This window comes from Hirundo rustica, chromosome 4 (genome assembly GCF_015227805.2).
Source record: "Hirundo rustica isolate bHirRus1 chromosome 4, bHirRus1.pri.v3, whole genome shotgun sequence".
NCBI classification, from domain to species: domain Eukaryota; kingdom Metazoa; phylum Chordata; class Aves; order Passeriformes; family Hirundinidae; genus Hirundo; species Hirundo rustica.
The window spans coordinates 67,554,516-67,582,210 of NC_053453.1; the positions used below are offsets into that span (position 1 = coordinate 67,554,516).

At 45.9% G+C, this 27,695-nt stretch overlaps 1 protein-coding gene across 2 annotated transcripts in view; it reads right to left on the minus strand.

Moving 5' to 3' along the window:
- The window catches only part of ARFGAP3 (ADP ribosylation factor GTPase activating protein 3), a 26,837-nt gene extending 10,381 nt beyond the window's left edge, over positions 1 to 16,456 (minus strand). Inside the window, exons 1-9 of one of the 2 annotated variants that reach the window (XM_040062165.2) lie at positions 16,313 to 16,456; positions 10,547 to 10,665; positions 10,001 to 10,073; positions 7,499 to 7,630; positions 5,591 to 5,677; positions 4,655 to 4,733; positions 3,929 to 3,985; positions 2,467 to 2,513; positions 1,283 to 1,428 (exon numbers count right to left, since the gene is read on the minus strand). In XM_040062165.2, coding sequence (XP_039918099.1) covers positions 1,283 to 1,428; positions 2,467 to 2,513; positions 3,929 to 3,985; positions 4,655 to 4,733; positions 5,591 to 5,677; positions 7,499 to 7,630; positions 10,001 to 10,073; positions 10,547 to 10,665; positions 16,313 to 16,381 — 809 coding nt within the window. In that variant the 5' untranslated portion in view covers positions 16,382 to 16,456. Of the gene's footprint in view, positions 1 to 1,282; positions 1,429 to 2,466; positions 2,514 to 3,928; positions 3,986 to 4,654; positions 4,734 to 5,590; positions 5,678 to 7,498; positions 7,631 to 10,000; positions 10,074 to 10,546; positions 10,666 to 15,890; positions 15,910 to 16,312 lie in introns of those variants that run through there. The other variant, XM_058420275.1, reaches the window with a different exon arrangement.
- Positions 16,457 to 27,695: the final 11,239 nt, after the last annotated feature.

Consider the following 27,695-nt stretch of genomic DNA (forward strand, 5'->3'; position numbering starts at 1 on the left):
TCATTTTGGTAACGGCTGCCACCTACAGTTAAAATTCCCAAATTATGATCTCAGGGAAATACAGTTCCCTTGCCTCCACTGGGACTGGATCCATCAGCTCAGTGTATGTGCATCCCTCGTGCCTAAAAGCATTTTTAGAGGGTTTTGGCTACTGCAGAAAGGCTGCAGAACTCTTATTAAAAAAGTTGGCTTGGATCTTTAGATTTATACATTTCTGACACAAAACCCAAGGCACTGCTTGGGACTTTCATCCAAACTGAATTATACAATCAAAGACAATATTGATAAAAAATAGTAATACATAAAAAATCCTTTTTTTTGATTATTTAGTTGTTACTTCAGAGTCTCTCCACTGGTGGTTTTTGGCAATCACCAAGAACCATGATTAAAACACTTCAAATGATCCCCTTGTGACTGGCATTTTTAACACAACCAAAACATTCACTTCTGCAAGGACAACATCAAAATGAGCAAAAGGAAAAGGGAGGAGATTATAGACCAAAGATCTTGGTATTATGAGCAAAAAGTGATCCTGTAATTATATAACAATTGAGAAAACTTCTTAAAAGGTTATAGGAAGGATTCCTTAGCACCTGACAGGATGTTAACCTGTTTAACAGTACAAGTGCACATTAACAAACTATTTAGCAGTCTAATTTTGATTAAAACTAATGAAATATTAAAAACCAAAAGCCCATAGAAGAGGAATGTGGAAGTAACCAGGGACAGCACTCCCTGAGCTTTAGGGCTGAGTATTTATTAATTAAGGAGGACCAACATACTCAAGGCCTCAGACAGAAATAGTCAAAGAGTTTTGGTGAAAATGAAGGCAGCTCCATATAAATGAGCTGAAAACTTCATCAGGCAATTTGAGACACGCTTCAACTTCCTCTGCTCTTACCCAGAAAGTACAAATTAAGCTGGATACACCCTATGCCCTTAGAAAGACTGTTTCCAATAGTATCGAGTTGACTACACCAAATCAAAATAAACTGGGTAACCGGCATCAGATAAAAACAATTCAAGAGCCAAGAGTCTTCTTAATACTTAATTTCCTACAGTAACTCATCAACTCATCAAACATGTATTTAATAGCCAAAAAAAAAGGAACTGGGGGAATTACTCCTTGCCTCATCTTAACCATGTCTGTTTGGGCATTTTTTTTTTTAAGAACTGAAGTTTTATTGGCATATGCTAATCTATGGTAGTATTTAAAAGGCTGTCAATTAGCTCATTAAATTAGGCTGCAGGGTTTACCATTGTATGATTAATTCATACTTACAGTGGCTCTTCCTTCTCAGTTTTCTTGCTACTGTGAAGATCCTCTTGTTCCTTCATTTTATCTACAGCTTGTGCTTGTTTTTCAATCTCATTAAAGCTTTGGCAGCTCACTTTTTGGGCTCCCAAACCACCTTTTTTGGCACCAAGCTGTAATTATTGAAAAATAAAAATAAAAAATAAAAGCCCCAATATTATAACTGAGTCAACCACCTCATCTGACTCAACAGCCAGACGTGAAAGCAACAGCAAACACTACACCCTGCCTGGGAGCAGTCCTTGGAGCAGAGAAAATACTTCTTTCCATATTCTGGACTTCAAAATTCTGATTCTGCTAATTGTTCTTACAAATTTAGTCAGCGTTGCGGTGAAGTCCCAGGAAAATGGAAATATTTGGGTTCTATTTGTTCGGAGATTGGCAGGCTCAAATAAACGTAACACATAGAACTGCTCCGGTTTCTTTTGTTGTATATGAATAATATAATGAATTTTGCCGCAACGGAACCGTTATCAGATTTATAAAACACTTAATACTGCAAATATGGATACAGCGGTGCTGACTCAGATGGTGGCACAGCCCTCAAACTGCTGCTCTTGGTCTCCTCTGTGTTTAATTCCCGCAACACCGCAGCAACAATCGAACTGACAGTGCCTTTATCTTCCCCTTTCATTGCTTTAAAGCCTCCATGTAAAAGCTCCATGCACACACAGATCACAAGCTGCACCTGTTAACCCACTTCTGCTGTCCTCGCTGGAAGGGAACAGATCTGCACAAACCACCGGGAATAAAAGAGCTCCTCTCGGGTATTAGGGGCTTCTAGCGGGAGCGCAAAACCATGGGATTTAATCTAAATTTTCTGCCGCAATAAACCTTCAAAACCTTCTGTTCTACAGTGACCCAGGCTTACAAGGAGTGAGTGACTCCCTGTAACAAGCTGTCACCCCGAGAGCCCACAATCAGGGTGGCATTAGGGCGGTTTCTTGAGTTGCACCAGCCACACGTTCAAAACCTGAGCTGCTTCCCTCAGTTCTCCTGTGCCTTGAACCATCGTTTGGAGACACTGAACACTCTTCCTGCCTTTTTACAGAGACCCCATGCAGAAGCAAGCCTGTAAACTGTCTTTAAACTACCTTGAAATAGATGACCTATAATACAGTTAAAAATACTCGTTGTTTACATACACTTACCCCCTTCTTAGCTTGAGTTGGCTTCTTTTTTATGAAGGTGGTGCTCTCTGCAAGGATTAAATGTACATTAATACATAAATACAATTCTTATTAATTCCGGAACTGCAGAAGCAAATTTCCATGACATCAACCTCAAAACAGTTTTTGCCATTTATTTTCATGTCTTTCTACACTGAGGGGCTGAGATACTAAACTGAGCTACAGAACAGAGCTGTGAACATCTCCAAGAAAATGTGGGGAGCTACCTTTGATTGGGATGTCTTGAAAATATGCAATAGGAATAAAATTATAGCCCAGTTATCTGTTGCAGATTCCTGCTAGTCAACAGAACAGGAAAGCAGGACTTGCTCTTCTGAATCAGACTTGAGATCCACCTGACCTCGTACCATTTCCAAAACGAGTTTCTTCCTGTCTAGAAAGGCACTGGCTGTGTTCAACCCCCCCAGTGACACACGTAAAAACACGCCTGCACCACGAAAACATCACAAGCATTACAAACAGCACCGACTGGATGCCTGTGCACACAGAAAAACCACTCAGAGCTGAAATTTGCGTGGAAAGGGAAAGTTCACACACTGAACAGAGACTCTTCCCTAAAGACAGAACTCGTGATGTCCAAACCAACCAAGAGAAGAACTTGCTTTAGGAGAATGCGTTAAAGAGACAAATGAGAAAAGCAGGAAGTGCATCCAGTGAACATTTTTGTAGCCTCCAGCTCAAAAATAACCAAACCCAAATAAAAACAGCGATGAAGTGTTGCTGTAGACACGAAAGAAAGATGAGAGACTCTAAATATTTCTGAAGGCAAAGAGCATAGAAAAAAGGCTTTACTGTCTGACTCTTAGCACCTTTTAGAAGGTGTTCTGATACAGACTTAACATAACTGGTGAATAGGAACAACACCTCTCTAATCCCATTGGCTAAACTAGAGAAACAGTAAAACACCACTTGGAAAAAAGATTATTTAAAAAAAAAAAAGATAATTGTTTACTAGGATTGTTTTAAGAAAAGGTTTTCTTAAGAAATTTTCCCTGAAGAAAAAGTTAATAACTACTAGCAGGCTAAAATCTCTCAGACTCAAAAATATCAAACCTACAATGAAGACTATACCTGCCTAAAGTATTGAAACAGGTCCAGACAGCACTTTGTTCTCAGAAACCTGGTCCTGCAGGACGAGCCTCAAAGTGACAAATCACTGAGGCATTTTACTTTATTCTATTTCCATCAGCTTTTATTCCTTTCTCACAGTATGATAAACTCTTCAGTATTAAGTGTAAGCCTGGTCATTGAAGGTAACTGCATTATCAACACAAGATTTTTCCAGTCCAAGTTTTTATGTTCAGATTTCTGAAAAGGGAGCAAAATCTATTTCCACAGCTCTTCCCAGGCACACACTCTCTGTTCAAAGGGATATTTGGGTTCCCCACGCTTGTTGCTGTCTTCTGCTGCTTGCATTCATTACCTAATGCAGGCTGTGGGGACGTGCTAAGGCCATCAACACTCGGTCCGTGCTCTGGTCCTAAAAGATAAGGAATAACAAGGGTAAGAATATCAGAAGGCTCTTTAGAATGCATGAAGCACCAAAACACATCTCACTGCACTCAGGGCAGTGCTTGGCAGAGACACCGTAACGTGGTATTTCCATCACAGCTCTCCCAGTCGCTAAGAGAGCAGCAGGCACCCCAACTTCTGTTACCCTGGTTTTTCTGAGCCTTTTGATTTTCTTCAATGGAGTCAGATCTTTTTAGTTATTGTACAATATTAAGAGCAGTTTTCTACCTTTTCCCACAGATGTAACATAAACAAATCCTTTGTTTTTCATTCTCTGTCCTTTGTTTGCATATTTCTAACCTGAAAACAATTGTAACTGACAATTCGTCTGGCCACTGAGGCTGAGGGGTGGAAACCCCAAAAGCCAATCTTCTGCTAGACCCACAAATGTATAAAAAGTAAGAAATAAACAAAGGGGCTCTCCTCTTCTCTTGGCTCTCTCAGCTGGGAGCTGGATCAGAAGAACCTCTGTGAAAATCTCTTGTCTGCGTGTGATTGCTTCCTGTGTCTCGGTGACAAACTTCTCGTGTTATTAAGCGTGGATAGGTTACTTAACTATTAAAGCAGGGTAAAAAGAGACCAAACTAAGACAATATCTGAAAAATGCAACTTATTGTTAACAAAGAATCGGTCATACCTTCACAGGATTCTGGAATGTTTTCTGAAGTTTTCTGCTGGAGAGAAACTGGTTCTGGTATCCACTCTGTATCCTTCGCCTTGGAAAAAAAAAACAACGAAAAACACCCACAAAATCAAAAGTGCACAGAAAATAGAATATAGCAAATACGAGCACTTAGCTAAAGACTGCCTAAGCATCACTGGTTTATTAATATTGAAATCTTATGATTACAACTTTTAGGATTAAAACCTGTACTCAGAAGGGCAGCTATTAAAATTACAAGAAGTGCTTACCTTTACTAAAACCAAGGGGGTTTCAATCCACTCCTGAACGCTTTTATTCCCCCTCTCAGGAACTGTGCTTACCTTTACCGTCAAAACCAAGAACATGTATTTTAACTGTGCTTTAGATTGATTTATTTATTGTATGCTGGATGATTTACTTACATACAATCACCACAAGCTCTTGCACTTCCTGTTTTCTACACACTTCACTCCTGGCTGTGAGCAGTCCCCCCAACATTCCTGGGGTGTCCCCTCAAACACACCCCCTACACACAGGCAGGTCTGTGACCAGGTCACAGGAAATGCTCTGAGAACTGCTGCACTTTGCTGATTGAAAACACAAGGTACAACACGGTACGTTCATATCAGAGCACTTCCAAGCCAGAAATCCTGGCCCCAAGTGGAATTGTTATGTCTACAAAAAAATATAAAAAAAGATTTTAATTCCAAATTTAGCTACTATTTGAGTCATTTAAAATGATGATCTTACAAAGTGGTTCACATCCAGGAAGAATTCTGAGACTCATAGCAGGAAAAGCAGATCAATATTAACTCCCTGACCTACCTTTTCTCTATAAAAGTTTTCTTTCAGGGTTTAATCTTCACCATAGAGCTCACAGTCAACCAAAGCGTTTAGAAAGGAAACAAGAATTAGAAAGGTAATTTGTACCTTGACAGAAACATGGGATGCAAAAAAATCTTCCTCCTCTTTTTTCTGAGTTGATGCTGGTGGCATTCCACACCCATCTGTCCACAACTGAAATTAAGGGACAGAATTTTACAGGTTAATTGCATGAATTATTTTTTTCCAATGCATTAATCTTAAAACAACTGTTTTCAGGTTAAAAAATTATTGATTTTTTTTTTCTTGTCCATATTTTTTCCTTACAAATGTATCCAATATTCAATAGACGACATTCCTTTTTTTGATTATATTCACATTTCTGGTGCTCCTGGAGGAGCAGCCAAGAGCTTTGTGCACAGGCAGATCTCAGGGTTGGGGTCCCCAAAGTGCCACAGGGCTGCAGGACACAACTCCAACCTGTGACCTGCACTCCCAAGATTACTCCCAGGCAAATCTTTTCTCACAGCTCTTCCTACTCCATGCAGGAATAATGACCTCTGTCAGGAAGAACCGTGAAGGTCCAACAAGCTCACCTCACCGTTCAACAATCAGCTCTACCACCAAGCCAGAAAAGGAATTTTTTAACATGTGACAGGGAAGGGGATGGTTGGTAATAAATGCAATCGTCGGAATCGTTTACTTCAGTAATTTAAATGGCATATAATCACTTAAGTTTGCAGTGCGCGGCTAAAAATATTTACTAAATACTTAGTGGATTTTTCAAATATTTAATGTCAAACAACTGGATGGAATATGTAATGGAAGCAAGATATTCACAGTTCCTCAGAGTCATTAGGGGAACTTGCCATGAACTTAGATACACGCAGTACATTGTACTTACTTGGACACATCTTAAATCTTAAGCTGTTTACTAAGTCAAAAGAACTATTCTCTGAACTTAGTGATGTGAATTATGTTGTCCATAGTATGAATAATTAAGAATGATCCATTAAATTTCACACTGTTTGATGCACAGATAAGAGAAAAAAAAATCAAGCCTGTTACCCTGGTTTTTCTGAGCCTTTTGATTTTCTTCAATGGAGTCAGATCTTTTTAGTTATTGTACAATATTAGGAGCAGTTTTCTACCTTTTCCCACAGGTGTAACATAAACAAATCCTTTGTTTTTCATTCTCTGTCTTTTGTTTGCATATTTCTAACCTGAAAACAATTGTAACTGACAATTGGTCTGGCCACTGAGGCTGAGGGGTGGAAACCCCAAAAAGCCAATCTTCTGCTAGACCCACAAATGTATAAAAAGTAAAAAATAAACAAAGGGGCTCTCCTCTTCTCTCGGCTCTTTCAGCTGGGAGCTGGATCAGAGGAACCTCTGCGAAAATCTCTTGTCTGCGTGTGATTGCTTTGTGTGTCTCGGTGACACAAGCCATCTTGCTTTTAATTTCCACTCATCTGATCAACTTCAAATGAACCAGTTACAGACTTCAACAACCTGAGTTAAGCAATCAAAATATGTTTTGTGTGTATGAGGAAGGGAATTGTTGTCAAACTTATCTAACACTTCAGAAATCAATTCTGGATGTTTTTGCTTAACTCCTGTCAGCAACTGAACAATGTTTTGACAGCTTGTGTGAACTGCCTCAGCATTTCTGATGGAGAACAACAAGTTCTACACAACTTGCTGATTTCCCAAATATTATTTTTGTACAGAAAAAAACAAAACCAAACAAACTAAAACATTATTTACCTGTTCAAAACAAACCCCACTTAAATCACAGTCTGTAGTTAATTCCATTACAATTTTTCATGCTGTACTCTTCTAAATATTCCATTTCAGATAAGCAAAAATAAAATTACCACTTCATGGTTCATGGAGAAATGGCCACATTATCTGAATAATCTTCTGTATTGCTGACTAGAAATTTAAAGTGACTTTAGAGGGAAAGAAGGTGACGTTTTTCAGGAACCTCCAGGCCTCAGGACACGCACTACTCACATCAGTCCCGTGCTTTCTCGTGGCCTGTGTTGCGAGAGATTTGATCTTCTCCTTGTAGAGCTGAGCAGCTCGACTGTTGTACTTGGCATTGGTGTCGGTGGTGGTGCACCCGTGTTGGTGGAAAAAAGCAGACTGGGAAGTGGAACACAGAAAATGCTGTGAGGAACACGCTTAAAAGCTTGGCACAAAAACGTAATGCAACGCAGTAAACTGCTCTGCTCCCCTGCCTAAATCCAATCTTTTAAATTACGGAGTCCAAGCAATCTGCAAAGTACAAAGGAAGCTCCACTCTGGTGACTTCTTTACATATAAATAAAATAGAAAAAAGCCCAATACCTCAGCGTGATGCCTAAAGAGCATATACAAATGCAAGCTTCCATTATATACAAAAAATCCTCGTCCTGAAATTAAGTAATTAAGTGGAAGGAAGAGGTAAAATTAACTGCCAGTAGCTGTGCTCCACAAGACATTAGTAATCTTCCAAAAGGCATTGCTTGGATTCATCTTTGCCGGGCTGGGGAGATCAATGTATGTTCAACAGTGTCAAAATGAGTGTACAAAAGTGGTCCACCTTCAAAAGAAAGGGGTGTGTATGCACGTCTCTATGTGCCCATACATGTTTATAGGCTTGTGTGTTTACATAAAATGAATAAATGAAGATTTGTGCATTTCTGCATGTAAATAAATACACCTCTTAACTTGGTACTCAGAGGGGCTTCTTAGAAACCCTGATTCCAATTACCACAGAGATTTGATCTAAAACCACAAGGAACTAAGGACACTTTGGTTTTTTAGCTCTCTAAAACACAACAGGAAGCTCAGGACGGCTGTTACACAGGATTGAGCATCATCAGGCAATTACAGAACACAAATGATTGATGTTAATCTAGCAATGCCTCTTAGCCAATAGTTAGTAAAACTAGAATTTGGCATTTAACTGGAACAAAAGGGAATGGCTTTTTAGTGCCGTTAAAAGAAAAGTGTTGATTTTACTTCAAGTATCCAGTTTTTTCAAGTTTCGAGTACTAATCTTCTGAAGTAATCCAGAGCAGGCCTTTGAGAATTTAAGGTATTTGGGGAGTTGCTGAGGGTATATTGCACCTCTTGGTACAGTGTATGACAGGAAACAGTGACATCCACGCAGGAAGACAAAACCCCACAAAAATTAAACAACGAAGGTTTATGGTCACTCCTCTGCTAATAGGCTTTCTAAGATTAACTGAAGACTTTTTCAGACTTTGCCATTTCTTCTTTCCAACTGCCTCATGGCAAAGCTGATATAATTTAATCAAAGCTTTTAAGCACCTGGCTAAAAAAAGAAACTATTCTTAACATGAAATCTCCCTCTTCTCATTAGCCAGCACTGTGATTTCTACGCACTAAGTGGCACAACAGAAACTTGATGAGGGCATTCGTATAACAGCAGTACTACCGTGGAAAGAAATAACTTAGCAAGGACAGGCAGAAGAAAAAGAGGGAGAAGATACCATGTAACTGCTCAGATCTGGAAGCCTGAGATAGTGACTTGCTGCACGCCAAATTCAAAGAGAAATATTTGACTGGAAAATACAGAAGGGGAAGATATGTAACAATGACCCTGAACTCAGCATTTTTTGCATGTAAATAGGAAAAAAATGATAAAAACCCTAAAGACTTAAGGAAAGATGGTTAAAACTGTCAAGGAAAAGACTATGGGAAGCAAGCTTGGGGCGAAGCCTCTTAAAGAAACAACATTAAGGATCAAGCACAAACGAAAAAAATATAAGGGATAAGCATTCAGGGAATTAGAAGAAAAGTAAAAATTGCTTTTGGAAGTTGCACGTTTCCACGCTGGGTGGGCCAACTTAAGGAAGCACTCAGTTATCTCTGGGAAAAGCTGTGAAAAGATTGCCAAAGAGCTTACAAAAGAAAACAAAAGGGGAGATTGAGAATAAGACAGCTGTCAACAGAACTTCGATTTACAAACACATTGTGTAAGTACATCAAAAATCAAGCTGAAAGTAACAGCCAATGACACTGCTAGTCCACCTCCAACAATGCAGCATCTCTTCTCTTCAGAGCTAACGCAGGTGAAGCCAGATCTCGACTCCAGGGTGACTTTTGGCAGTTCCATGGGTTTTGGCATGGTTTTTCACAAGGATGATGCTCACAGGAAGGGGCCATGAGCTTGCTTTACAAGCCATCTTTGAGCAGCTGTCCTAACTAGACACGTACTGGCAAGGAATGTGATTTGGCCTTTTCAGTGATTTTCATCACCGACTTCTAAGGAAAAAACCCACCACTTTCAGACTCTACCGACATGGAGAAGTTGCAAGAATGGAGGATGAAATCAGCACCCAGAGGAACTCTTAAAAAATGGAGGCGAGGCAGGGGGGCGGCTGTAACGAAGAAAAAGGACTGGAAAAATAAAAATAATCCCAGGAAGACAGGCAGTAAGGACAGACAACATTTCCCAAGAATACCGAGCTTCAATGTGCAAAGCAAACACTTGGGAGTACGTACAGCATTTGCATTTCCTCCGACCTGCATGCATCTCAGCTGGAACCAGGACCAATTGGAATCCAGTTCTGTAGACCTAAACACAAAGAAATGTTTTTAGTGCTACCACCATTTAAAATCATGCTGTTTCTGGGGTTTTTTTTTTTCAAGTGTTCCTCTCTCCCCTGTTCTTTTTGTAATCAGTAGTTATTTATCAGACCCAAAAAGGCTCTGAGTCAGCAGCCGGGACACTCACCTGGAGCAGGACAAGCTCAGGGTGCAGATTTATTGCACCAGCTGACTGCCTGAGCGCTACTGAGCAGAACCACAGAACAGTTTGGCTTGGAAGGGCAGAACTCAGGTGCCGCCACAATGAGCTGCTTCAGGAAGCAAAGCCAGCAAACTGAACACAATTCCCAACAACTATCAGATACAGCAAAGTCAACAGAAACTCTAAGAGGGTTTGAATCACAAGCTGAAAGAAGAATGGGTTTTCCTCTCTGAGCAGATCTGTGAGCAAATAAAACTATTTCAAGATGAATTTTACTGTCAAAACAGATCAACACTTACCGGATGAAACTCAAGTGAACGCCAAGGGACCGATGGGTCCCTGAGCAATCGATACAGAGAAACACTCCATAGGTGATGCTTGCCCAGCTGGGGTTCTTGGATCCACAGTCAAAACACGCCTTAAAGCAAAAAAGACATCAGTTACAGGACCTGAGCACAACCAGGCCTTAGAGTTGTGTTCCAGGTCAATGTAACACCCCTGCAGTGGTCCAACTCGGTTAACTCATTCTTACGGTGTTTGTTGACGTGACTGCTCCTTGTATCCTCATTTTAGGCATCTAAAGAAGAGTTACACGATCTGCCCACAAAACTGCAGCCTCCCCATTTCCAAAAATAACCACTGAACACAGGTTGAGAAATCAGGTCAGAGAACCCACATCAGCCCAGTTCAAACACATTTACCACAGCGCTCCCAGAACTGCTGGAACAGGAGAGTGGTTAAGAAATATCTCCCCAAGGGCAGGCTCTCCTCATGTTGTACCTGCGAGTCCCCAGAAGGTTATCAGCGCGACTAATGGCGTAATTATCTGCTTTCCTCTATTGAAACCTCGACCTTCAGGGCAAGCCGTGGCAATGCAGCTTCGTGAAGAAGGCCTCTGAGCACTGCTTATCCGGGGAGCCTCTGCAGATATTTGCATGATTCATCACACACCAATTGCCACATCAGCCTTTCCACTGTCAGTGCCACGCTGGTTAAAAAGCAACCAGGCACACAATTACTGCATGGACAATCCCGAGAATTTCCTGCCCTCTGCCACCACGCTGGACTCTAACATTCAGCCAGAACAGCAAGAGCTGTGTCTGTGTGTGTCTCATACACTTTGCAGGTCAGCGGATGACAACTTTCAAATCCTTTTTTCACCTATCCTGAGTTTTGTGCTTCTTTGACCATGGAAAGCAAGAAGCAGAAAAAAATTATCCGGTACAAATCAATTATCAAATGCAAGGAACACAACAACTCTAAACAGAAATAGCTGTTCTGAATTCCTGCCATGTGTACACATCCATTCCTGTATGACGGGACTTTATCTGATCAATGTTTTTTCAGAGGTATCTCCAAAGGCTGCCGAGAAGTATTTTTATAGTAAAAGCATCCACCTAATAAGGAATAACTCCCCAGAGAGATAAGCTTTTACACACAAACTGACAGCATTCCAACTTGCAACTTTATCCTTTAACATCCTCCTATATTAAGGAGGATGCATGCATCAGATAGGAATGAAAGTTCTAGCTATATGCAGATATAAAAAAATAAAGTTTATTCCAAGCCAGGTGGGGATATATGGAACATCAAAAACAGGCCACAGAGCTTCCAGCACCTCCTTGCCAAGCTGAACAACAAAACAAAAATAAAATTAAGAAGTCTTCTTGCCAGGAACTCCCTCTGCAAACCTGGATAGAGATTTTTGTCTCTATCTTTTTTTACATACACAAACAAGCCCTGAGTCTGGGCTCAAGTCATGTCTCCCATCATCCAGCCACATTAATTTCAAGGAGCAGGAGCTCAGGAGCAGTTTGAGGCTAAACTCCTCAGTTTAACGTGGGTCCATTTAGCTTGGGGAGTCCAAATTTATCAGGCACAAGCACAGCTCACCAGCAGAACCAGCCTTAACCCTTCCAACAACTGAACACTTTGAGGGTGAGCTTCAGCTAGGTAATGACAGGCAACACACCGAAATCATGGAGATCACAGCTCCTGCAGGCGCAAGTCCTGCCCTTCCCTGTCAACGGGGACCTAATACTTATTAATGTTACCTACAGATCCCCCTCCTGTACGGGGGAATGGGGCATTCACTGGCACACAGCGGGAATGAAAGCAGCACAGAAGGGGTTAGAGGGAGTCCCTGAAACAAGCTCAGCTGGAAGAATGGCACAGAGGGGGTGAGGGAGAAAGAAGAATGAGTAAGACTTCACGTATGCCATACTCTAAGAAAACACACAGCCTAAGTAGTCAGAACTCGTTCTTTTTTTTTTTTCCAAAATTCTTTGAAGCGACTCCTTAAAAAACATCAGACTCGTCTTCATTTTAAATTCACTATTTTGGGGCTTTTTCTTACAAGGTCAAAGGAGGATGGGGAGAACAAAAAAAGGAGAAGATTCTGCTCGAAACCAAAGCAAACAGAGCAACCCTGGTCTCACTTCTGATAAAGGAGAGCAAAGCTGACTTACAGCTGGAAGTCTTGTGGAAATTCTCTGGAGTACAAATGGGAAACGAGAATCTCGAGTGGGTGGTTAAAAAAAAACACCCTTTTTTTATAAAGTTCAGTCTTAAACATACCTGAAGATTCTCCTCTTTTCCCTTTCTTTTCCTCCAATTATGAGCACTTTCATGAGTAATTTCAACAGCTTAAAGTCGATTGCATCACCTTGGAGCTGGCTGCCACAGCTCAGCATCTTCCCTCACACAGGAGTCCCTACCAGACACCTGTGGAGATTATTCACAGGCATAAAAATGTACTTTTCAGGACTGAAATGCAAGCAGGAACATCCGATTTTCTTCAGAAAGCAAAGAAGGAACTGCTATTTCCATCAATGTTATGCGACAGAAATAGACGCGTGTTTCGTTAACGTTTAGACTAATTTTGCTTAGTTTTCTCAATTTTTAAAGTACTTCCCACCGCATAAATTTTAAGAAGAATCAGGGAGAAGAAAGTAAAATTTATTTCAGAGCCACCCTATGAATCTGTTTCCATTTTAAAAACATTATTATAATTTGGCAATATTATATTACAATTTGGTAATATTATAACATATATTATTACCAACATGTATCTTCTGTACAGATTTAGGCGCAATTAAAATATCAGTTAAAAATGAATTTGAAGGATATGCATAAACAATCTAGTGCTTTCAAAACACACTCGCATGCTTTTTGTATATTTCATGTTGAAACATTTCACAGTGTAGATTCCGCCAGAGTCACTTGGGGAAAAAACAACCAAAGACCTAAACTGAGACGTTTGTACAAGAGCAAACAAAGGGATTTGGGTACAATCCACAGCAAGCAGTCAATAAATCATAAAACAGCCACCTTGCGCAAAACACACCAATAAATAGATAAATAAAATATTGACACTGGCTGGGGAGACGCAGTAATAAACAGCTGATAGAAATGCTATTTTTGGCACACGCAGAAGAGGTGAGTGGGCTCAGCAAAAGCACTGATCCCTGAGGTCAGGGTTACCCGGAGACTCTCAGCCTCTGCGCTCCGAACCCGCCCCGGACAGGGGCTCCAGCGCCAGGGCAGACGCACACCCTGCCATTCCCAGGCTGTGGATGCAGCTGCCTGAACGCCAACCCAGCTGGAACTCGGGCGGCAGTGCGATCTAAACGCCAGCAGCTCCTCTTAGTCACCGGCCACTGTCCCCAGACACTCTCCCCTTCTTCTCCCGCATCAGCGCCAACAGCCCCGGCCGCCGGTCCCGCCGGGAAGCGGCTGTGCACGGCACATGGACCCCGAGCAAAGGTAGGGCCAACTCCCAGCACAGGCACCAGGAACGCCAGCGTGAGGAGGGAACGGCGGGGCTGGCCACGGGAAGGCGAGAGGACTGCCCCGTCTGCAAGTGTCATCGTCTCAAAATGACTTAAGGGACACAAGATCAAGTAGAGTCCATGCTGGGGCAAAACCAACACAAACAAACCACACCCGAACACGCACTGTAATGACAGAACCCAGCTACCGATAAACCACCAGCACAACACGGACGCTGGGAGTCCAAGCAGAGACAGCAATACCACCATCAACCAAAGAAAAGAACGAAAAAAGCAACATTTTCAGAGGAACAGACCCATGACAGAATAAAAGAGACTTTCAGCACAGCCTGAGCGTGCAAGTCCTCGAAAGGGACGAGCTGTAGAGCTCAAACCCTCAAGTTAACAATATCAAGTGGCTTAAGGACTATGAACATTTTTATGGGTACAAAATACATCTATTTAATAACGGCAACGTTTGTTAAGTCATCGGGCAGCTGATTGCCAGTCTGCTGCCATCAGGCAGCTCTACATCACGTAACACCCAAAGACAGCAAGAACTCAAAACCTCATCATAAAGGGAACTAACACGAAATTACAGACGTTAACTTCAAGGCAGTTATTCAAACGTCAGTTTCAAAGCACTATCACTCACAAATGAAACTGCACGTTTATTTAAATGAGAACTCTTTTCCTAAGCTCATGTGCACTAAGAACCACTCCAGAGCACCCAGAACAGTGTAAATGCACTGCCTAGAGCAGGCAGCTCTTCCCAAACTCTACCCATAAACTACACAGTTAGAGCAAATTACTAAGCTTTTAATCCAGAACCCTTTTCAGTATTTGCACTTTCCCACTTCTTTCTTCCCCAACAAAAAAAACCTTACAAATAAAAGGGGCAGACAGACTGTTTAAGAAGAACACAACAGAAAGGAAGCAAACAGAAAGGAAACAAACAGGAGAGAAGAAACTGATGGAAGAAACAACTTCAGCAGAATGGTCAGACAGACGGGCATGGGAGAGTCGTGAGACAGAAACTGCTGTTTTCCACTCTGCTTGAGGTCAACCAGACCAGGCACCATGGCATTGTTATCGAGTTCTCTGCGCCTGAGCCACTTCTTCGCCACCGGCGCAGGGTGAGTGGCAGCATGCATTGTGCTAATATTGCTACGTCAACACTGAACTTCTATGTGGCATCTGACACGGGGAGACAGATACACCTGAGCAACCACAGGTAGCACATGCACCTGATTAAATCGACACGGTAACAAGGGGTCCAGCAGAGGGGAACTGCTCGAGGTACTCCGTGCTTGCCAGGCAGGGGCAGTACTTTGTAATTCTCCTGGGATCCCAATACAGGAAAAGCACCACAACGGCTCTAAGCTACTCAATTTTCAGGCAGACTGCCAAGTGAATTTTAGGACCTCGTAAGAGATCCTCTCTCACTCTCGTTGGTAGGACTAGGACCTTTCCTCGATGAACTTTTCGCTCCATTGCAAAGCCAAGTTTTAAGAATATTTTTGTTAGAAACTGAGCGCTCACCTCTGAGCTCTGCTTTGAGAAACCAGACCTGTACAGTCCTAATGAACTGCACTCAAGAGTGAAAGCCAGTTTTGGACCAGAGACAGACATCCGGATTCCTATCCCCAGAAAACAAACCCAACGTGTTTCTTCCTAACGCTAATCCCAAGTTTCCTGGTGGGTGTATATTTCACGCATGTTCTCAGCGCACACCGTAAAGCCAACACAAACAAGCAGCACAGAGCAGCTGAAGGCACTTGTGCCGCCCCACCTGGCCAGCCGCCTTTCCCAGCTCGCACCTCCACGCGCAATGGATACTACAGAAACACCTTCACACCACGGGAAAACCCACCTGAGCACCGGACAGGCTCAACGAGATTCAAAAATAACAAGCTTTTATCACTGCGTAAGTGGCTGTGCCACTTTGTTGGATGATAAAAACATGAGGGGAAAAAAAAAACATGAGAAAAGAAACACAGAGACTCGACGCTGCGTTGCAGCTGTTCGGGAACCGTTTGGGAGCTGACCCTCGCAGCGGACCTGAAGCACCTCCCTCCCCAAGAGCTCATCCCTTCGGGACGCGGGATGCCGGCCGGAGGGACGGGGGGCAGGCAGGAAAGAGCTGCCCCGCTCCCGCACGCCGGGGACCGGCCGGGCCTCTCCCCGCTGTCCCGGGCGGGACGTGCCGGGCCGCGGGCCCCGCGCCTCCCCCGCCCCGCCGGCTGTGCGACGTGTCACCGCGGCGGAGCGCCGCCCGCCGGCCCGGCCCCTTACCTTGTTGGTGGGCACGGAGCGGAGCCGCTTGAAGATGGCGGCGATGTCCTGCTTGCTGGGCTCGCACATGGCGCCGGGGGAGCCGGCAGGGCCGCCGGGGGAGCCGCGAGGGAGAAGGGCCGGAGCTCCCGGGGCCGCCCGCCCGCGCCGCCGCTCCCGGGACGCTCCGCCCGCCGCCGCCCGGCCCGCCCCGAGCCCGGCGCCGAGGGGCGGCGAGGCCCCGCCCGGTTGCCGCGGAGACGGGAGCGGAGCGAGGCGGCCGTGGGGTGCGCGGGCTGAGGGGGAGCCGGCGGCGGGGAGAAAGCCGCTCCCGCCGCCTGCGTTCCGCGCGGAGTCGCGGGAGCGTTCGGCCCGGAAAAGAGCTCGGAGATGGGCGAGCCCAGCCCCTGAACGCCCGCCGCCGTGTCGGCCGCACCGTGGCACTGAGCGCCGCTTGCATCTTTCCAACACCTCCAGGGATGGGGACTCCGCCGCTTCCCTGGGCAGCCCGTTCCGATACCTAATCACCCTTTCCATGGAAACTACCCACCTTATGTCCAAACTAAACCTCCCCTGGCACAGCTTAAGACTGTGTCCTTTCATCTTGTCTCTTGTTCTCTGGGAGCAGAGCCTGACCCCCACCTGGCTGCCCCTCCTGTCAGGGAGTTGTGCAGAGCCAGAAGGTTCCCCCTGAGCCTCCTTTGCTCCAGGCTGAGCCCCACATCTCCCTCAGCTTCCTTTTATCAGACTTGTGCTCCATCCCCTTGCCCAGCTCTGTTCCCTTCCCTGGACACGCTCCAGCCCCTCAGCGTCCATCCTGCAGTGCCAGGCCCAGAACTGGACGCAGCCCTTGGGCTGAGGCCTCGCCGTGACAGGGGGACAGTCACTGCCCCGGTGCTGCTGCCCGCTCCCCTGCTGACCCAGCCCGGGAGCCACTGGCTTCCTGCCCACCCGGGCGTGCGCTGTGCTGGCCGTGCACCATGGAGCAGAGGCCCAGGCCCTCTCCTGCTGGGCTCTTCCCAGCCACTCTTCCCCAGCCTGGAGCTGCTGGGGGTTGCTGTGACCCAGGGGCAGGATGTGGCACTCGGCCTTGTTGAGCCTCATTCCTTTTGTAATAAATACGATTCGCCAAATTTGATAAATCAAACTTTGGAATTTTATTGAGAGACAGAATGACAGTCTCGGACAGCCACAATTAAAAGGACAGCGTCGAGCCCGGGGTCGGTGCCGGGTGAACAATTGATAACACACTCTGCCAGTCTGTTATCCCCAAGTTCACATTTCTGGCTTGCAGCAGCCTCTTTTTATACACTGGATCGCGGAGAGAAACTCGGGATTTTGACGGTCCTTCCTCCGAGGCATCTTCATTAAACATTCATGTTCCAGTTCTAAGAGTTTGTAGGGCGGAGGGGAAGGACAATGCCGTTGATGGCTGGGTCCAGGTGTGGTGTGGAGATGTTAATTTCAGGAGGAGACACTCTAGATATCGATCTGATGTAATCATCTGGGTCTCCGGGCTCCCATCTCCTTTTCCCGTCGTCATTGTTCTTTTCTAACATTTCCCAGCAGAGGCATTTTTGGGTCTCCCTTTCTGGTAATTCCAATCATTTTTATTTCCTGTCCCTCCCATGTCTTTCAGGCAAGAGAAATTCCTGTGCCTTTTCCGAGCTGCTTTTCTCTGAGTTAACTCTTAACATACGGGATTAAAACAAAAACTTATAGAGATTGCATTACACTTCATATCTTTTAACACGAATTAACTTTAGGACATATATCACACTTTGGTCTCAGCCCATTTATCCAGCCTGTCCAGATCCCACATCACGGGATGTGGGAATGGAAATCAGCCCCTCCCAGACCTCCAAGAAATTTGTTTTGACTAAACTAGGAGGCCTGACATGAAACTTTGCATATTTTTAAGACGATGAAAAGGCCAGAAACAATAAAAATTTTTTTTCCCTGTCTCTCCTTATCCTTCGCAAAGGAATAGGCTACAAAGCCAATATCCGGGAAATTATCATAAAATCAATTAATTTTTCCTCCTCTCCGCGAATCATCACGCGCTGTAAAGATCCGAGCAGGTTATGACCCAGGGTGCTTGTGACTGTTGGCTGAAGACATTTGCAAGCAGAAGAGTAAAAGAAACGGGCCTCCCAGGAAATACCAGTCAGGTAGCCTACCTCTGAGACAGAGCTGTATTCAACTCTTAAAAATAGATAAGATTATAAAAGTAATATTGGCACCTTTGGTTCTGACACCTCACTGATTGCTTTGTGTTACCCTCACCTTGCACTGTCTTCTACCGCCCATCTAGTATTTCTTATATTCTGATATTACTGTTCTGGGAAAAAAAAAAGAGAGAGTCAGAGCCTTTCTCTGTGTCTCTTTATTATCAAGCTTGGCTCTGGGTGATCCTGCTCGCTCCCTTGGAGGAGGTACACGCAGCTTCGCTCCACAGCGAAGCTGGGACTCCCACACCCCTCGCGGGCTTTTTCCCCTTGCCGGGGAGTCGGTTTCGCGTCGCTGATCAGGGGTCATCCAGCGATGGGGGACTCCTTCTCAGGTCACGGCAACTATATAGAGCTGCTTCGGCGGACACCCATACTCTTTGCGCTAGTCTAAAGTGCGATTACAGTCCTGGATTCTACTTTGGTTCTCTGCTTTTTAGAGTCTCTTGTTCTTAAGTTGTTCCCAGAATTCCAGTGTTCTTCTTATTTGCATATTCAGACACCATCCGGCGAATGGGAGCAGAGATACAGGTAATAAGGTGAATTCTTAATTAACAAACAAGTAAATAAGGTGATTAATCAACATTAAAACGGGAATAAGGCAAATTCTTTATACAGAACTAGCATTAACAATCTTAATGGAATTACTGAACAATTAAGCAACTAAAACATAGATTATTTGAATAGAACTTATTTATAACAACTCCCCCCTCTATTTCTTTGATCGAGCTTTAGCTCGCATCAATTTGTTACCTCTTCTTCTTGAAAATAAATTTTTCTACATTTTTGGAACTTTTCATATATTTCTTTGGCATTTTCATGTTCGGGTTCTTGGCTCTCTATCACCATCATTTTGGTTTGGTTTTGACTGGTTTCTTTAGGGATCTGGATACTGCCCTGGACTGTGGAGGTAATTGTTCGAATTAGATATGGGATTAGACAGGGTAAAAACATTAACCCGGTGATTGACCAAATTATCATAAACCCAGCTTTCTTCCACCAATCCCCTTTGAATGACCAAAAACTATTCCACCAGTTGGTGTCCATTAGAGGAGTCCACTCTTGATTTCCCACATAGGCTAGCTTTCGGATTTCTTTTGAGATGTAATTAAGAACATCTCTTTTATCATCAATTTCTAAACAACATTCAGATGAATTAAATTTACCACAGATTCCTCCTCCATCTGCTAAAAGGTAGTCTACAGCCAGACGTATTTGGTATATTGCAGCTCTTGTTTGTGTTAGTTGGTCGCTGATGTGGTCTAATGCGAGAGCTGTTCGGTTAGATACCATTTCTAGGACAGCCTGGAGCCTAATGATTCTATTTAACATGTAGATTGGAGTGCGATACCCCCAGGACCTGTCCTGTGCCCATGTGGCTGGTCCATAGGTTTTAATGATTTCTTCTGGGGTCCATATTTTTCCTTTCCATTTTTGGTCTCCACCAATTGCTAGAGTATCTCTTTTCTTTCGTTCGACTTTTCCCAGACTGCCATATACCGGGACTCCTAGGTGTGCTCCTAATCTCTTGGGTACTAGGAAGAAAGCTGGCTTTATGATCCCTATTGTACAGCTTTCCGACCAATCCCCAGGTAATTTTGTATAAGCAGTATCCCCACAGATCCAGAACAGGTGATTTGGAGCTTCCCAGCAATCTTCCTGTTGAGGGTTAAGTCTCCTGTAGAATTTCCCCCCCCCAAGTTGCTAGGAGAGTAAATGCTGAGTGCTTAACGTGGACAAAAAGAAGCTGATCACTTAGTTTGGGGGAGGGAAAAAAAGCTCGGGGAGAGAGAGCTGAGGGTGGGGGTCGGGCGTCTCTGGTTTTCCGGGGAGCAGAGATCAGGAGCTGCTGGCTGCTGGAGTCCACGGTTAACGAAGGAGTCTGGTCCTGGGAATTCTACCATCTGTTGGAGTATCCAGGAATTCGGAGTCTCTTCGCTGTCCTGCTGGATTTTGGGTGAGCCCGGGTCCCGCCGCTGCAGCTTCTCTGGCACTGCCACCTCTGCCTGCCGAGGACACCCCCTGCCTGCGGAGGACAATCCACCGCGCCCGGCTTCCAGCCATCAGCGCCGGAGCTCCCACCGTGTGCCCTCGGGGTTCTTGGTTCTGTTCTACTATTGTTATAATTGCTGTTGGTTTTTGTCTGTCCTGTTATATTTACTAGTAAAGGACTGTTATTCCTTTTCCCCATAGCTCTGACTGAAAAGTTTTATTTTTAATCTTCCAAATTATAATAACCCGGAGGGAAGGATTCAAATTCCTCATTTCCTAGAGAGGCCTGCCTCTCCATAGCAGACACCTGTCTTTTCAAAACCAAGACACTTCCCTAGTTTCAAAAGGCTGTTGCCAAAAACGAGACAGTTCTTTTACCCCCCAAAAAGGATTTATAGCTTTGTCAATACATTCATATAATTCATACTTTTCACTATAGATGCATTATTCCATGTTCTCAGTTGACCAATACTTGTTAGGCCCTTTGGGAACCCATTTAGCACTTGAGTTTATCACTGTTATATACCTCTTACACATTAATTTTCCTACACGGGTTTGATACCTGGTTCCTGTCCTCATGATACATTCTTCCCCAAGGATTTTAGATTTGAGATCCCACTTCTCTCTTCCTCTTGTTCTTAGACTTTGTGTATTCTGTTCAGTCTGTTTCCATTTTAGAATTTCTAGAGGGCTTAAACTAATTCCCTCCCAAGGCCATATTTCAGACATTTGTGTACCTCCACATATCCGGCACTTGGTTAAATTTAATTCTCGACTGATCCTTTCTACTAAGTCAATGAACAGGTTTTTTCCTGATGGGATATCTAGGCTTTTTTCAAATTTTGTTGTCAACACTTTTTCTTTGATTATATCTCTCAATCCTTTTTGATCTGCTTCAAAGCATAACCAAGTATCTCCTACAGGACATTCCCCAAAGCGGCGCTGTGCATAACTAGCTGTGGTTTTGTGGCCCAATAAACCTTTCCATCCTCTTGGCAAGCGTTCAGCTGGGAGCGGTCCAAGCAGTCTGGGTTGACGTTAGGATGCGTCGCGGCGTCCCCCGCGCTCGGCGCAGCACGCGGGCCGGCTCGGCGATCTCGCGCCGCGGCTAACGCGCGTGAGGCCGGGGCGGCGGGCTGGGCGAGCCGCCTCCTCCCCGCGGGGCCTTGGCTCCCCGCACAGCGGCGGGACCTCGGCGTCGGCACGACCGCGGCGGCGGAGAAAGAGTCGGCACTCTCGGGCAGGGTGACGGGATGGTTTATTGGAGGGGAGACCGGCACGGAGCTGCGCCTCGGTCAGCTGCTGCCCAGAGTGTCTTGGTTTTGAAAAGACAGGTGTCTGCTATGGAGAGGTGTTTCTGCCCCCCCAGGGACGCCAGATGTCGGGGGCTTACCCCAACATTGAGGTGGTTTCAGGGTCCTTGCTCCCCTGCACAGCTCCGAGCCGAGCCGAAGGAAGGGACGGAGTTCTCAGGTTTAGATTTTTCAAGGTTGCATACTTCGTTTATTGTTTCTTATCTTACAATTTTCTCGGAGTCCGACAAGATGTTCGCAGCTGCATGGATTCCTCACGTCTCCCCCCGAGCTGGGCTGTCCTTATCTTTTATACTAATTACTACGTATTTCTTATTTACTATTTCTTACCAACGTCTATCACTATTACTAAAAAGGTCATCTCTACTCTGACCCAATCCTCACTACCTACTTTGTGCCACGTCAATGCAGCAATGGAGTGAGGGAAGGAGAAGGGGAAGGAGACAACGCCCCAGATTCTCCATCTTGTCCCCATTCACTTCAATGCTAGAAACTTAAAACTATTATTTTCTCATTCTGTGATAAGCTAAACTACCATTTCTCACATTCTTGTGGCCTGTAAACCTTCTCTCAGTGTAGGAAGTTTTTCCCATGGACTGAAATCAAATCCAGTGTCTCTCTGAGCTCTGGGCTGGGGTCCCAGACCCCCCTGCCCAGGTCCCTGACCCTCCAGGGCAACCAAAGGAACGCCCTGGACTCCAACAGAGAGGCAGGCCTCTCTAGGAAATGAGGAATTTGAATCCTTCCCTCCGTGTTATTATAATTTGGAAGATTAAAAAATAAAACTTTTCAGTCAGAGCTATGGGGAAAAGGAATAACAGTCCTTTACTAGTAAATATAACAGGACAGACAAAAACCAACAGCAATTATAACAATAGTAGAACAGAACCAAGAACCCCGAGGGCACACGGTGGAAGCTCCGGCGCTGATGGCTGGAAGCCGGGCGCGGTGGACTGTCCTCCGCAGGCAGGGGGTGTCCTCGGCAGGCAGAGGTGGCAGTGCCGGAGAAGCCGCAGCGGCGGGACCCGGGCTCACCCAAAATCCAGCAGGACAGAGAAGAAACTCCGAATTCCTGGGCACTCCAACAGATGGTAGAATTCCCAGGACCAGACTCCTTCGTTACCCGTGGACTGCAGCAGCCAGCCGTGGCCCGATCGGTGCTCCCCCCAGAAGAAGAAAAGCGCCGCGAGATCCCCCCACCCTCAGCTCTCTCCGGGAGCTTTTTTCCCTCCCCCAAAACTAAGTTATCAGTTCTTTTGTCCACGTTAAGCACTCAGCACTTAGTCTCCTAGCAACTTGGGAGGGGGGAAAAAATTCCACAGGAGACTCAAACCCCAGCACAGAGAGAGCCCCGAGCAGCGCCGTGCAGTGACTTTTAAACCGGGGCGGAACCAGGGGTGGCGACAACGGGTCAGGCAATGAGGGAACGACGGGGTGAAACAGGGGGTGTTACCCTTAGAACATTGAACAGACGATGAAAAGGCCAGAAACAATAAAAATCTTTTTTTCCCTGTCTCTCCTTATCCTTCGCAAAGGAATAGGCTACAAAGCCAATATCCAGGAAATTATCGTAAAATCAATTAATTTTTCCTCCTCTCCGCGAATCATCACGCACTGTAAAGATCGGAGCAGGTTATGACCCAGGGTGCTTGTGACTGTTGGCTGAAGACATTTGCAAGCAGAAGAGTTAAAGAAAATCGCAGGATGGAGGCGGGGGATTTCCCGGGCACCCACCGATCACTCGACGCCCTGCCCGGATCTTTCCAGAAGGCAGGGAAGGGCCCCGAGGTGACGGAGAGGGCGCCCAAGGGGAGAGGATGGACAACCAGGGATAAGGGGGAAGGGACGATTGGCACAAACCGAACCCTTACACAACAACTGGCTTGGGGAAAAACGGCTACAGCGAACGGGGGGGGACAGTGGAACAAACGGATACAGAAACCAGGATAAATGTGACATAAAACAAACGAAACCGACGGCGCACGGCCACGGGCACGGAGCGCGAGGGAGGAGGGGAGATCCGCTCCGGGGCACAGCGCACGTTCCGGGGAGATCCGCCCGGGTGTGCCAACACCCTCACGCCCTGCTCAGTCACCGGTTACTGCGGCGTGTTCCAACGGCCACGGACGGAACGGAACGACGTGTAACGGGAGCGGGGAGAAACCGGAAACGCATTGAGAACACTGGGGGGAAAGGTAAACGGTAGTGAAAGGTAATGGAAAAACCGCTTATAAACTGCTCCAAACCAGTTCAAACTGGTCTAAACCAGTTCAAACCAGTCTAAACCGGTCCTAACCTGTCCCAACCAGTCCAAACCGGTCCGAACCGGTTCCAACCAGTTCGAACCGGTCCAAACTGGTTCAAACCGGTCCAAACCGGTTCAAACCGGTCTAAACCGGTTCAAACCGGTCCAAACCAGTTCAAACCGGTTCAAACCGGTCCAAACCGGTCCGAACTGGTTCAAACCGGTCCAAACCGGTTCAAACTGGTTCAAACCGGTCCAAACCGGTCCAAACCGGTCCGAACCGGTCCGAACCGGTCTAAACTGGTTCAAACCGGTCTAAACCGGTTCAAACCGGTCCAAACTGGTTCAAACCGGTCTAAACCGGTTCAAACCGGTTCAAACCGGTCTAAACCGGTTCAAACCAGTTCAAACCGGTCCAAACTGGTTCAAACCGATCTAAACCGGTCCGAACCGGTCTAAACCGGTCCAAACCGGTCTAAACTGGTTCAAACCGGTCTAAACCGGTTCAAACCGGTCCAAACCGGTTCCAACCAGTTCAAACCGGTTCAAACCGGTTCAAACCAGTTCAAACCGGTTCAAACCGGTCTAAACCGGTTCAAACCTGTCTAAACCGGTTCAAACCGGTCCAAACTGGTTCAAACCGGTTCAAACCAGTTCAAACCGGTTCAAACCGGTCTAAACCGGTCCAAACCGGTCTAAACTGGTTCAAACCGGTCTAAACCGGTTCCAACCGGTTCAAACCGGTCTAAACCGGTTCAAACCGGTCTAAACCGGTTCAAACCAGTTCAAACCGGTCCGAACCAGTTCAAACCGGTCTAAACCGGTCCAAACCAGTTCAAACTGGGCCAAACCGGTCTAAACCGGTCCGAACCGGTCTAAACCGGTCCGAACCAGTCTAAACTGGTCCAAACCGGTTCAAACCGGTCTAAACCAGTTCAAACCGGTCTAAACCGGTTCAAACCGGTCCAAACCGGTCCAAACTGGTTCAAACCGGTTCAAACCGGTCTAAACCGGTCCAAACCGGTCCAAACTGGTCCAAACTGGTTCAAACCGGTCCAAACTGGTTCAAACCGGTCTAAACCGGTTCAAACTGGTCCAAACCGGTCCGAACCGGTTCAAACCAGTCTAAACCGGTCCAAACCGGTCCAAACCGGTCCGAACCGGTCCAAACCGGTTCAAACCGGTCCAAACTGGTTCAAACCGGTCCAAACTGGTTCAAACCGGTTCAAACCGGTCCAAACTGGTTCAAACCGGTCTAAACCGGTCCGAACCGGTTCAAACCGGTCTAAACCGGTTCAAACCAGTCTAAACCAGTCCAAACCGGTCTAAACTGGTTCAAACCGGTCTAAACCGGTCTAAACCGGTTCAAACCAGTTCAAACCGGTCTAAACCGGTCCAAACCGGTCTAAACTGGTTCAAACCGGTCCAAACTGGTTCAAACCGGTCCAAACTGGTTCAAACCGGTTCAAACCGGTCCAAACTGGTTCAAACCGGTCTAAACCAGTCCAAACCGGTTCAAACCGGTCCAAACTGGTTCAAACCGGTCTAAACCAGTCCAAACCGGTCTAAACTGGTTCAAACCGGTCTAAACCGGTCTAAACCGGTTCAAACCAGTTCAAACCGGTCTAAACCGGTCCAAACCGGTCTAAACTGGTTCAAACCGGTCTAAACCGGTCCAAACCGGTTCAAACCGGTCCAAACCAGTTCAAACCGGTTCAAACCGGTCTAAACCGGTTCAAACCGGTTCAAACCGGTCTAAACCGGTCCAAACCGGTCTAAACTGGTTCAAACCGGTCTAAACCGGTTCCAACCGGTCCAAACTGGTTCAAACCGGTCTAAACCGGTTCAAACCAGTTCAAACCGGTCCGAACCAGTTCAAACCGGTCTAAACCGGTCCAAACCAGTTCAAACTGGGCCAAACCGGTCTAAACCGGTCCGAACCGGTCTAAACCGGTCCAAACCAGTTCAAACTGGGCCAAACCGGTCTAAACCGGTCCGAACCGGTCTAAACCGGTCCGAACCAGTCTAAACTGGTCCAAACCGGTTCAAACCGGTCTAAACCAGTTCAAACCGGTCTAAACCAGTTCAAACCGGTCCAAACTGGTTCAAACCAGTTCAAACCGGTCCAAACCGGTCCAAAATGGTTCAAACCGGTTCAAAACCGGTCTAAACCGGTTCAAACCGGTCCAAACCGGTCCGAACTGGTTCAAACCGGTCCAAACCGGTCCGAACCGGTCCAAACCGGTCCAAACTGGTTCAAACCGGTCTAAACCGGTTCAAACCGGTCCAAACCGGTTCAAACCGGTCCAAACCGGTCTAAACCAGTTCAAACCGGTCTAAACCGGTTCAAACCGGTCCAAACTGGTTCAAACCGGTCTAAACCGGTTCAAACCGGTCCAAACTGGTTCAAACCGGTCTAAACCGGTTCAAACCAGTTCAAACCGGTCCAAACCGGTCCAAACTGGTTCAAACCGGTCTAAACCGGTTCAAACCGGTCCAAACTGGTTCAAACCGGTCTAAACCGGTTCAAACCGGTCCAAACTGGTTCAAACCGGTCCGAACTGGTTCAAACCGGTCTAAACTGGTTCAAACCAGTCCAAACTGGTTCAAACCGGTTCAAACCGGTCCAAACTGGTTCAAACCGGTCTAAACCGGTTCAAACCGGTCCGAACTGGTTCAAACCGGTCTAAACCGGTTCAAACCAGTTCAAACCGGTTCAAACCGGTCCAAACTGGTTCAAACCGGTCTAAACCGGTCCAAACCGGTCTAAACTGGTTCAAACCGGTCTAAACCGGTCCAAACCGGTTCAAACCGGTCCAAACCAGTTCAAACCGGTTCAAACCGGTCTAAACCGGTTCAAACCGGTTCAAACCGGTCTAAACCAGTCCGAACCAGTCTAAACTGGTCCAAACCGGTTCAAACCGGTCTAAACCAGTTCAAACCGGTCTAAACCGGTTCAAACCGGTCCAAACTGGTTCAAACCGGTCTAAACCGGTTCAAACCGGTCTAAACCGGTTCAAACCAGTTCAAACCGGTCCAAACCGGTCCAAACTGGTTCAAACCGGTTCAAACCGGTTCAAACCGGTCTAAACCGGTCCAAACTGGTTCAAACCGGTCTAAACCGGTTCAAACTGGTCCAAACCGGTTCAAACCGGTCTAAACCGGTCCAAACCGGTCTAAACCGGTCCAAACCGGTTCAAACCGGTCCAAACTGGTTCAAACCGGTTCAAACCGGTCCAAACTGGTTCAAACCGGTCCAAACTGGTTCAAACCGGTTCAAACCGGTCCAAACTGGTTCAAACCGGTCTAAACCGGTCCGAACCGGTTCAAACCGGTCTAAACCGGTTCAAACCGGTCTAAACCAGTCCAAACCGGTCTAAACTGGTTCAAACCGGTCTAAACCGGTCTAAACCGGTTCAAACCAGTTCAAACCGGTCTAAACCGGTTCAAACCAGTTCAAACCGGTCTAAACCGGTCCAAACCGGTCTAAACTGGTTCAAACCGGTCCAAACCGGTTCAAACCGGTCCAAACTGGTTCAAACCGGTTCAAACCGGTCCAAACTGGTTCAAACCGGTCTAAACCGGTCCGAACCAGTCTAAACTGGTTCAAACCGGTCTAAACCAGT